Raw genomic sequence first — 12,149 nt, 5'->3', positions numbered from 1 at the left:
TATTGTTTATCTAATTAGAAGGTTGTTGTTAATAAATTTGGACGGTTATTTAGTTGACATTTTAGTGATTTCAAGTCACTTTTTATTAATAACTGTGAGTGATTGTTTCCATGATAAATAATTATGGAATTTGTAAAGACCTGATCATAATGAACATAAAAAACATTGGATAGATAATGTCACTTCCCTCTTCGGACCATAGGTGGCGGTGTGCACTTCTAATGTTCGGTATCGGTCCGTCGATACACACGAAGAAGCGGAACAGCAGTTAGACCCAACCTCCTCAGGCTTCTCTGCTGCAGTGTACGTTGGACAGCAGCATCTTTATGCTTTATTTTCCCCTAAATCGATAACGACAGTCGAGTCAAAAGAAGAAGAAGATGCCTTTACCTGTGCAAGTATTTAACTTTCAGGTGAGTCTCAGTCACCGTTGCGAATCTAACGACATATCAACAAACACTGCCGGAAACTGCCTAACCTTAGCTAGCACTTAGCAGGCTAGGTTAAGCTATGGGAATTTTAGCTACGGTTGTCATGGTTAAAAGTCACGATTCAGGACCGTTCTCCTTGGTTTCTAATGTTGCTTTTTGCATATAAATAGTTTAAGAAGACTCGTCATAAGAGTTTATTGACCAGAGCCTCGCAAATATTTAGTAAACGCTAGCTAAGGAACACCTAATGAGTGAGATATTCAGTGAGGTAATTACTGCCCGTTGAATTGAACTATACTAAAATGAGGAATGGACTTTAAAATGTACGAAGCATCTTAAATTCGTGTTTGTTTGCCAGTAGTTTCACGATTTGAAATAGAAACAAAACGCTTAAATAGAGTTTGGAAGTGAATGCTAATTGAAGGCCTCCGTTAGCTAACAACATCAACAGTAGCGTTAGCAGCACTGTTATTACTGCAACGTAGCTAGCAACAGATGACGGTTGTAGTTGGCTGTTGTTAAGGCACAGACATAATACGGTTGATTTTTTATATTATTTTATTTAAACAGAGCAGCACCATTTATGTTTATCACTGTAGCCAACGAACGCTTGACACCAAATTCCTTTTTGCAGCGGTTTGTCGTATGTGCTAACTCCACACAGCAGCTACCCAAAACTGCTGCTTCTACACCAAGTTTTGCTCATCACTGTACACAATAAGCTGGATCTCAGTGCACTGTCTTCATCTTTATCAACCTAAAAAGCTCCTGCTAACGTTTGTTGTACATGTGAGGACGCCAAACTCAGTGTTATAGCTTAGTTTGGGTGTTTTCCCTTGTGTGCTCACAGTTGGACAGTTAAACTTATTCCAATTTTAAATTTACAAACTTTTTTTTTTGTTAGAACAGAACGTTTCCTCTGGCTGGAAATGACACACTTGACTTGGTTAGAGATGTTAGTAACACGCTTTAACTGTTTCTGTGTTTTTTTTAACATTTCTAGTAACTATTCCACATCTTAAATTAGTCACACGCTTGTTAGCAATTGATGGCAGAGCATTTAATTTGCCCTGACATCAGTCAAAGCAGTTCTTAAAATTGTGAACAAGTTCTTTGCATAGGAGAGATTTAGGGATTTCTGAGATTTTGTACCATTGCTTATGTCTGATCTATGATGTTGGGATGCATCCTTGCACCCACTTTGGTCCTCAGTTCCCATCACAGATTGTAAGTGGGATTCAGGTCTGCTTAAGCCACTCCACAACATTGATGTTGATTTCTGTTAACTAGTTCTTGACCACTTTGAATGTTTCAGATCTTGCTGGAGGGTCCAATGCTGCCCAAATTTTTTCTATAGAATGTTTAATGTTTCACTCCAGAGTCTTAATGTCGCCCTCCTGTGGAGGTCAATCGGAGGTCATTAGTAATCGGTGTGTAAATTCGCTAAAACAAAGACGGACTCTGTAATTCTCTGTGGACTCCTTCCCAGCCTGCTAAGTGATGACATGTACAGCTGCATGTCATCATTCAGCCACTGGCTGTCAAGATGGTTCCCAGAAAGCAACGTTGGCTACCTGAGGACGGTGTGTCTCATTTGTAGGAACATGGCTGAATTGACTAAGAAAGCAAACCCCTGTCAGGTCAGAGGTGAGACCATAAAGCAGAATTGCAGCCTTACATGCTTCTCTGCTGCTTCCATACGACTAGTCTCTTTTCTTATGCATGATGCATCACTTTGTATATTGTGTAGTCATGATGGATGACTCTTTGAATGACAAATACTGCTTGGGTACGGGCTCTTTTTGGCATTATGGGAAGGAATGTCTAAATGAGACCGTGAGGAACATTAACAGAAAAGTGACCTGTGTCTGAATGACTAGAATTCCGTCACTTCAACGGTTTGATGAAACCATTTATTTTCCATGTCCCATATCTGAAAGGGGCTTCTCAGTGATGGAGTTTGATAACAAGTTCACTAAGTGCCTTGGATTTAGTCACAAGTTTTAATTGAGTAGTAACCGAATAGAGAACTACTGCATCAGCTATTCTAAATTGAATGCTTTTGTTACTTGTTTATGTCCTTTCAAGCCAGAAGAAAGTATTGGTCAAATAAACATTCACAATAAACCAGAATTTGACACGAGAGTGGGTAATGATGGGCTTCATTGTGTATCCTATTTAAGTCGAGGCTTATAACCTGCTGTTAGAAATTGCTAACTATTGAATTCATCATATAAACTGGATTTCCTTTGTGCATGACATTATTATAGTGTTATCACTTTCCAATTTGTCATTCACCAAAACATTGCCAACTATCACTAACAATATGAGCCATTTCTTACATTGAAATCTTAGGGTGCAGGTGACTAAAATCCCTTTGTGGAGTAACAACTGATGTGACCTGTTTTGTTCCTTGTTTAGCATTTCATGCTACAGACAGTTCCTTCCCCTGAAATCAGGTCGTTTTTTGAGGTTAACAAGACTGTGTCCCTGATGTTTCTCAGGGGTCTGTGGAGCCGATGCAGATTGATGCGGACCCCCAGGAGGACCAGCAGAATGCTCCAGATACCAACTACATAGTGGAGAACCCAACTCTGGTAATGATCCTACAAACTGTTACATACACACATTTACCACAGCACACCTTGTTGATTGTATATGGTGTCATTTGTAGTAATTTCTGGAACTGGTACAACCTCATATACAGGAGGAAAAAATACCCCATACAGTATAATCCCACGTGAACATTTTAGTGAAGCAGTTTCAATATCGTTTTGATCACCTTTTCCTGTGTTTGTTTAGGATCTGGAGCAGTATGCAACCAGCTACAGTGGATTAATGCGCATTGAGAGGCTTCAGTTCATTGCTGAGCATTGCCCTCAGCTTCGAGTGGAGGCCCTGAAAATGGCCCTAACCTTTGTACAGAGGACCTTCAATGTTGACACTTACGAAGAGATTCACCGCAAACTCACAGAGGCCACACGGTAATGTAGCTCATGGTCCCCGAGCATCACGGTGTTGCATCTTTTAAAAGATACAGCACTGATATGAAAGCAGTTCATGTTAGCAAGCTTTGAGATAGACTCTTACCAGACAGGTTGATCTATTCATTAGCTTTTGACTTGACAGGGCCTATACAGCTTGATGTGTTATAAGTAATGTTTTTCACAGCTTTTGAAAAAAATTGATTTATTGCTGAACATCATGATGATTTAATGTGGTCAACAGAAGTGTCATACTGTTTGAGTTTTCAGCCTGAAAGTAGTTCAAGTTTTTAAAATTTTGTTGTTTTGAGTGCTTTTTTTGTTGTTGTTGTTTTTTTTAACCTTCAGGGAAGTGCAGGGTGTGCCAGACACAGTGCCTGAAGGTGGAGTTGTTCCTCCTCCTCTGGACTCAGCCTGGGCAGAATCCACCAGGAAAAAGGCTCTGCTCAAGCTGGAGAAACTGGATACTGATCTCAAGAACTACAAAGGCAACTCCATTAAGGAGAGCATCAGGTATGGCAGAAGCCTGACATAGCCTCGGTGTTACAGAAAAACTGAGGAATTTAGATTTCAAGGTGTGTACTTGTCATGAATTTTGAGTTTAAGAAGAAAATAAAAGCTTTATTAAGTCAGTAAAAGGTAAAAGTGTATTGACAAGAAGCAGATGAAAAGCGCTTATAAAGTGGGGCAGTGTAGTTTATTGACACAAAGATGAAAAAGAAATCGTTTGAAGCTACAAGACACAGTTCTGGATTCCTTACCATCAAACCATTGTTCTGACCAGTTTTACTGACTTTTTAATGTCATTACAAAATGCTTGCAGAGCTTGACTGATTAGCAGTCAGCCTCTTGTTAAAATGATTCATTGTCCCCACTACTATCTTCCACTCTCCTGTAGGCGAGGCCATGATGACTTGGGGGACCATTACCTGGACTGCGGTGACCTCAGTAACGCCCTAAAGTGCTATTCCCGAGCCAGAGACTACTGCACCAGTGCAAAGCATGTTATTAATATGTGTCTGAATGTCATCAAGGTACAGCAAGATGGAACTGATAACTCTCTGTTGCTGCATTCATTCAACATGACACGAGTATGGATGTTCGATAATATCGCCCACCGATATTATCGGCCCGATACTGACATAAAAATGTAACATCGGTCAATATTGTTTACGTTTTTTTTGCCTATTATGAAAACAGATAAAATAATCCCTGGATTTAGCCAGCCTTTACCGGCTAATAGAGGGAGGGAGACTCTGAACTGTTGTTTGAGATGATTAAAAAATTTATATATATGGCATTTTTTCCTTAAGTTGAAGTAGTTTTCTTATTTTGCACAGACAGTGTTTACATTTGGAAAGCCTTGTTGCATTTGAGAATGCCTCCAATGGGGCATCACAATAAAATTAGGCATGATGTGTTAATTCCATGACAGGAGATATGTGATGTTGCCTAAAATTAGTTTAACAGCCCACATGTATCGGTATCGCTTGATACCGGAATCAGAAATTGAGAGTTGTACAATATCGGCATATCGTTATTGGCTAAAAAAGCCAAAAATATCGGACATCCCTAGACATGAGTGTCCTGGTTTTAGTTTTGTCCCCGTTTTGATCATATTTAGAAAATCAAGTTTACATTGAACACAGAGAAATCTCGGATTGCAAATCCTCTACACAGTAAATACTACTGTTAGGGTGAGTGATTACTGCTGTTACTGACACTTGAGGATGACATGATCTTAATGGGGCTCTACTTTCATGTCTTTGCATAGTTTACAATCGAAAAAAATCTTTAGAACTTCACAAGTTTTTTATTCTCTCTGGGGAATTGGGTTTCTATAATATAAGAATGTAATGTCTTAAGTATGTCAAGTGCCCTGAGTTGACTTACTTTGTGAATCGACATGTGCAACAAACACAAAAATAGGATTCTGACCATAACTGGGATACCCGTGTCCATGAGGACATGCTTATTGTAAGTATTAATTGATGGTTTAGGTTGAAAGTCTGTTTTACTTCACTCGTTTTTAGATGATTTCATTGCTTAACTTGTCTGTGTGTGTTGGCTCTTTGTGGACCTTTTAAGTTTACAGTATTTAGCCCTTTAAATTGGACTTAGATTTTCAAATCTATTGTAACTTTTCGACTTTGTCTCATTACAGGAAAGCAGAGCATATATGGAGTAAATTCTGTCATTTGTTCACAGGTTAGTGTTTATCTCCAGAACTGGTCACATGTGCTGAGCTACGTCAATAAGGCAGAATCCACGCCAGAGATTGCCGAGGTAAGCACCAGCCCCTTCACAGCTGTGGTCAGATGTCTCTTTTTCACAACCAGTGTCTGCAATGCCTGTCCAGCCTTCAATGCAACCAAAACATAAAGTTTCAGACACCAGTATTGTTGCATTATAGACCGTATAAGCTGCACAATGACATGGAAATTTATTTATGCATGCATTTTTGTAAACAAGGTGGAGTTATATCTGCGGTCGTCCTCTGTTTTTCATAGCTTCTTACTGAGATGATCAATGCCATCAGTTAACACTCCATTTCTGTTTCCTTTTGTTTAGCAAAGAGGAGAGCGAGATAGCCAAAATCAAGCAGTCCTTACCAAATTAAAGTGTGCCGCAGGTAAGACAGTTTATGGTCTGTTCCCCACGACAACATGAAGGTTAGTTTAGTTCAATCCTGGCTGGCTGTGGAAGACTAGCTCAAAAGTTTTTATTTATTTCTATTTATATTTAGGTGGGAGCCTAAATGCATTTAAATTGATGATTAACAATAAAATGCAATGGCTTAAGTTAATAATAAATCAGCAGTAGTTTACATTGATTTATGAAGTTATGTTATGTAGTTAGATAACTTTATTTTTTTCACTTGAGGTGTGTAACTGATTTAAAATGTTCAACTGTTTCAATTGTATATTTTGTAATATGTGGAGATAGATGGCTGTGATCATTGCTTCACAGTAACGGAGCATGCACCTTTATTGTGAGCTACGGAGATGGGGGATATGGCTAGGCAGGTCAGCAGTCAGGCTGCTTCATTTTTCAGCTCTGTTTCTTGGAAAATTTTCTAAATGTTGGAAAAGGGTCATTATTTTTGTACAGTGTGTTTTTGTTGTGTGTCAGCTTAAGTAAACCGTTCAACTTTATTATTATTATTGTTTTTATATGTACATTAGTCTTACCTTGTTTGTTGGTTTTTCAGGATTGGCAGAGTTGGCTTCCCGAAAATACAAACCAGCTGCCAAGTGCTTCCTGCAGGCTTCCTTTGACCACTGTGACTGTCCAGAGGTGAGCTGACGAACTATGATGTCCAAAAGCGCATTAACTGATTGCTCCATATCCACAAAGTGAATCCACAGTTTCATTCAGGAATGCATTCAACGTCCGAAATTCAATTAAGACCAGGATGGTGGAGCTATTCTTCTAATGCAAATCAACTTAGTCTTTTAGCACAAATATCCCTGTTTGTGTTACTATTCCACTTGATTAGCTAAACTGTGTTTGAAGTTATTTAATGTAATAATGTGTGTGCGTGTGTGCGTGTGTGCATGTGTGCGTGTGCGTGTGTGTGTGTGTGTGTGTGTGTGTGTGTGTGTGTGTGTGTGTGTGTGTGTGTGTGTGTGTGTGTGTGTGTGTGTCTGTGTGTGTGTGTGTGTGTGTGTGTGTGTGTGTGTATTCTGCAGCTTCTGTCACCCAGTAATGTAGCTGTGTATGGTGGTTTGTGTGCTTTGGCCACATTCGACAGACAAGAGCTCCAACGTAACGTCATCTCCAGCAGGTAGGCTGTTGTAGGTAACTGCAGTATCTCTCGGTACATTTAATGAATAGAAATCTCTAATAATAGTTGTTTTCCTGCCCGCAGCTCCTTTAAGTTATTTCTAGAATTGGAACCTCAGATCCGTGACATCATCTTTAAGTTCTACGAGTCCAAGTACGCATCCTGCCTCAAGCTGCTGGATGAAATGAAGGTTAGATCAGAAACCTTTATCATAAACTAATACCACACACAGAAGTGTTGGTTAATCTTTATGACTCTGTTTTTTCAGGATAACCTCCTGTTGGACATGTACCTGGCACCTCACGTCAAGACACTGTACAGCCAGATAAGGAACAGAGCCCTCATTCAGGTATGAAAATAACCAGCGATTACTTTAGAACAAGAAATCAGTAACGTTTAAGGCTTGTGCTGTAGACGTTTAACCAAAAAACTTATAAATATACCCCACAAAGGTTAAATGTTTGCACACAAATTCTGCTTATGTTTCCAGTTGATCACAAAAAAATTCTGCTTATGTTTCATCCAGTACAATAATTCTGATTCCTTCAAATCAGAACAATTCAAAAACAAAATATGATCAAACAAAGTAGCTTGTTTTTCCCCTGCAGAGGGAAATGATGATTCTGCACCTTAATTTAAACCAACATATTTGCACTCCCTTTCCCACTCAGTTTGACTGATTATTCCTTATGCTTGCTCAGCTTTGCTCTGTGCTCTAGTGTCTGTACTGTCAGGCTGTATGGACCACTGGGTGTGTTGGATTTTCATGACCCCAGCACTCACCTCCTCTCGCTTTCTTTACACCTAGGCCTATTTTCTCCTGAAGCAACTCAAATCTCCAAAGCTTAAAATTCACTTGTGATTGTATTTAACTGCATGTAATCAGAGACAGTTGACTTTATTTTAGGACTGTTACTTTAAAGCGTTAATTTAGATTAACTACAAAAAAAAAAAACACGTTAAAAAAAATAATGCATTTAATCGCACTTTTCTTAGTTCCCTAATTTCTGGCACACTGCTAACACTGATGCACACTCCAGCCTGGTAGGTGGCAGTAATGCAGCTAAAGTTCGTTTGCCAGTCGTGAAGAAGATACACAAGATGCACTGAGTGATGTCAGAATGCAAGAAAGTTTGGTGAAGAGTGATGGAAGATGAGACTCTATTGCTTGGCTTGTTGGGTGGAAAGTTGTTTTTTTGTTTTTGTTTTTTTTTTAAACTTCCTGATGGCAGCTTGGATAAGAACGTGGTTGTGTGCAAATTGTGCAACAAAGAGTTTTCTTATCAATGCAGCACTTCAAGCCGATAGTATGACCTCAAAGTAAGACATGTTGCTGTTAGCTCCAGAGCTAACGTTAGCTACGACAGTCCTGGTACCGGCAAATGGTGTAGCCAGACCACAATAGATCAGATGGCGAGGATCCTGAAATGTACTTACTAAATAATATGTTTTCAAGACATTGAAAGCGCTTTAGTTCACAAAAAGTCTTAAAATGTTGAATATAATTGCATTTTGAGTTGAGATTCAGTTGTCAACCAGAAATTTTTGGAATTGAAAAACTTTGCTTACTGTGTCAAATGTTGCTGTTTGAGTTTTTAAAAAAATGCAATTAATTGCCATTAATTAATTACAAAACCTCTAATTAATTAGACACATTTTTTTAATCGCATCCCAGCACTACTTCATTTTAAAATTAGTTTTCAACGTCACATTTTGCCTGTTAACAATTCCGTCTTAACATGTATCTGTCTTTGTTTTATTGCAGCCAGATTCATGATGCAGTTGTGTTTTACATGTGCTTTCTGACAAATTTACTCAAATGCTGCTTGGTGACAGCTAAGGGCTTTACTACAAAGTGAGATTAATGGGTTAGAGAAATATATTGAGTCAGAGTTTTTAATGTCAGAAAAGTCCTTTAACCTGCTCGATCACTATGGTAACGTGATTCTCTCTGAGTGAAGGAATATGTTGTATCTGCAAACCTGTTGAACTGTATGTTGGTGATCTCAACAAAGCTGTGCTGTTGCATTAGTGCTAACTGTATGCTTTGCTACTACACACATTTAGTTAGTGGTGCAGAAAATGCATAAATATGTTGTCATGTTTGGTCCTGGTTTGCTGCCACGTCCGTTTTACGCTGCTGGTACTGCAGCTAATAGAACAGTAACTTTAATTTCAGCCAAAGCGATCTGCACGTATCTGTCATTATGGGACAGCGTTAAAGCTAAATGTGCTTCAGTATCATATTTAGACGTACGAAGATTAAAGTTTACCAGCTGTAATGTGCAAAATAAACGGTCGTACTAAGTGTTAAAATACATCGTTAAAAATCTTCTACCAGCATTCCTCTCTTGCACTGTTTTGCATTTTATTTACATTCCTTATAGCTCTCAATTGGTCCATTTTGTGTGGAAGAAGAGTCGAGTGATGCCTGTTGTTGTGTGATCGTATACAGAGTGAGACGAAGAAAGCCCAGATTATTAAAGAAAGTCGATAACCACTGTTGTGGTACCCATTTTCTGTGACCAGGATTTAGCAGCGTTCTCTGCGGTATGATCTTCATCTGCAGCTCTGAAGATAAGGAGATGCTACTGACCACGAAGAAACGTACAACCAGTTGTCCAAGATTTTCAGTTTGCTCTAAATCAGTATCAGTGTTTTCTCATATTGAAAAGCGCTGTCAGCAAGTCTTTGACCTATTATCTACAGATATCATTTCACCAAAAAAAACCCATTCTAGACGTGTGACGGTTGTGTTTGTGTTCAGTATTTCAGCCCCTACGTGTCAGCAGACATGACTAAGATGGCTCAGGCCTTCAACACCACTGTAGCAGCTCTGGAAGACGAGCTCACCCAGCTCATACTGGAGGGTCTCATCAACGCACGGATCGACTCGCACAGCAAGGTGAAAAACCCAACACGTTACATAGCAGGTGAAATGGGTCATTTTTCATTTGAATCGTTACAAACTCGGACTCTGTCGTTGCTGATAGATTCTGTATGCGAGAGACGTGGACCAGAGGAGCACCACGTTCGAGAAGTCGCTTCACATGGGCAAAGAGTTCCAGAGACGAGCCAAAGCCATGATCCTCCGTGCTGCTGTGCTGCGCAACCAGATCCACGTCAAGGTAGGCGACAAAGCCTTTTCTCTTCATGCTTTTTAAAATCACTGGTACTCGACTATTAAACCAACAGAAACCCGAAGTACTGGATGAACTCTACACTGTCGTATCCCTGACTTACAGCGCATGTACAGTCACATTTACAGTCATGGAGAAAATTATTAGACCACCATTGTTTTCTTCAATTTCTTGTTCATTTTAATGCCCGGTACCACTAAAGGTATATTACCTGAAGAATACAATAAACACGACACAATATGCAGCTGATTACACAATACTTTATGTCCTATTTGACATGCTGAAGCTTCATTGTATTCCCAGGGTATAAAAGAGGCCATTTCATGTCATAAGCAGCACTGCACGTGCAAAGGCCTAGAGTGGTTTGGTTATCAAGAAAAACATGGAAAATGTCTAGATATCAGCTCTCATACTAAACTCTTATGAGCTATTTTTGCTGTTGTCATTATATTTGTCTATATAAATGTACCTTTAGTTGTACCAGGTATTAAAATGAACAAGAAATTGAAGAAAACATGGGTGGTCTAATAATTTCTTCAATGACTGTATTACCACACTACTAAACAAACAAACACACTGACGAGTCTGTAACTCATGTTTTCTCTCCTCAGTCTCCACCCAGAGAAGGCAGCCAGGGTGAACTGACACCAGCCAACAGCCAGACCAGGATGAGCACAAACATGTGAGGAAAAACCATCCTTTTCAAAGTCTGCACACTGACTATAACTGCAGACCAGAGTGGAAGATCACCTTCAGCACCCACCCCACCCACTGTTTCTCAGCCGAAAGACAGAAATGACACAATGTAAAGCTTCAAATGTTGTGAAATGATTGCTGTTCCCCTGTCAGCTAATGTGGGGGAGTGAAACACTTGTTAGTCTGTTGTGGAGTCTTGGAGAAGATTGAAGTGTGTTTAGATGAGAGCGTCGCACTTAATCTGCAAGTTACTAGTAGGAGATGCACTTTGCTCTGCTTGATTGAGACCTCATTAACAGAAACAAGGTTTTAAAATAAAAACACCTCCTAAAACATTCACTCTTTGGTTGTTTTATTGTGTCATTACAGTGTGATCAAAATAATTTTAAGTAGAGGTGGAGGGTTTTTTCAGGGCTCATACCATACTAATTATTAATATTGAAGGAGAAATTGACATTTGCTGTAAAAATTAAAATCAAGAAAACATAAATATTCTAAAAATCTGTCAAAACCTTGCTTCAAACAAAAAATTATATTGTCAATTGTCAATTATTAGGCATATATATATATGTGTGTGTGTATATATATGTATGTATATATATATATATATATATATGTATGTATATATATATATATATATATATATATATATATATATATATATATATATATATATATATATATATATATATATATATATATATATATATATATATATATGTACACAGATATATATTTATATTTATACTCTGTTGAGTCTAGTGTTTCAGGTTCAGCGGGCGAACAGCCTGTGGGAAGAAGCTCCTCCTCCTCCTCATCCTCTCTGTGTTTGCCTTCAGGCAGCAGTAGCGCCGCCCTGATGGCAGCAGAGAGAACAGTCTGTGGCTGGGGTGGATGGGCTCACTCGCAATCTTCCTGGCCTTTAACCTGCAGCGTTTGTTGTAAATGTCCTGCAGGTTGGGGAGGGTGGTTCTGATGGTGCAGACCACCCTCCTCAGGGCCAGGAAGTCCTGCTGGGTGCTGCTGCCCATCCAGGTGGTGATACTCCCAGCAAAAAAAAACCCCAGTGGTGCAGGTGTAATAAAGTGGTCTGGATAAAATACCACAATTC

At 39.2% G+C, this 12,149-nt stretch overlaps 1 protein-coding gene across 1 annotated transcript; it reads left to right on the top strand.

Moving 5' to 3' along the window:
- The first annotated feature begins 252 nt into the window (after positions 1-252).
- gps1 (G protein pathway suppressor 1) lies at positions 253-11,377 on the top strand. The gene is made up of 14 exons (XM_055005251.1): positions 253-413; positions 2,936-3,028; positions 3,234-3,415; positions 3,764-3,928; positions 4,314-4,449; positions 5,624-5,701; positions 5,987-6,047; positions 6,627-6,712; positions 7,108-7,202; positions 7,287-7,392; positions 7,471-7,551; positions 9,970-10,107; positions 10,196-10,330; positions 10,954-11,377. The coding sequence occupies exons 1-14, from the start codon at positions 381-383 to the stop codon at positions 11,026-11,028; spliced, it is 1,464 nt and encodes a 487-aa protein (XP_054861226.1). The 5' UTR covers positions 253-380; the 3' UTR covers positions 11,029-11,377.
- Positions 11,378-12,149: the final 772 nt, after the last annotated feature.

This window comes from Amphiprion ocellaris, chromosome 19, assembly GCF_022539595.1.
Source record: "Amphiprion ocellaris isolate individual 3 ecotype Okinawa chromosome 19, ASM2253959v1, whole genome shotgun sequence".
NCBI classification, from domain to species: domain Eukaryota; kingdom Metazoa; phylum Chordata; class Actinopteri; family Pomacentridae; genus Amphiprion; species Amphiprion ocellaris.
This window is presented reverse-complemented; position numbering and strand designations above follow the sequence as displayed.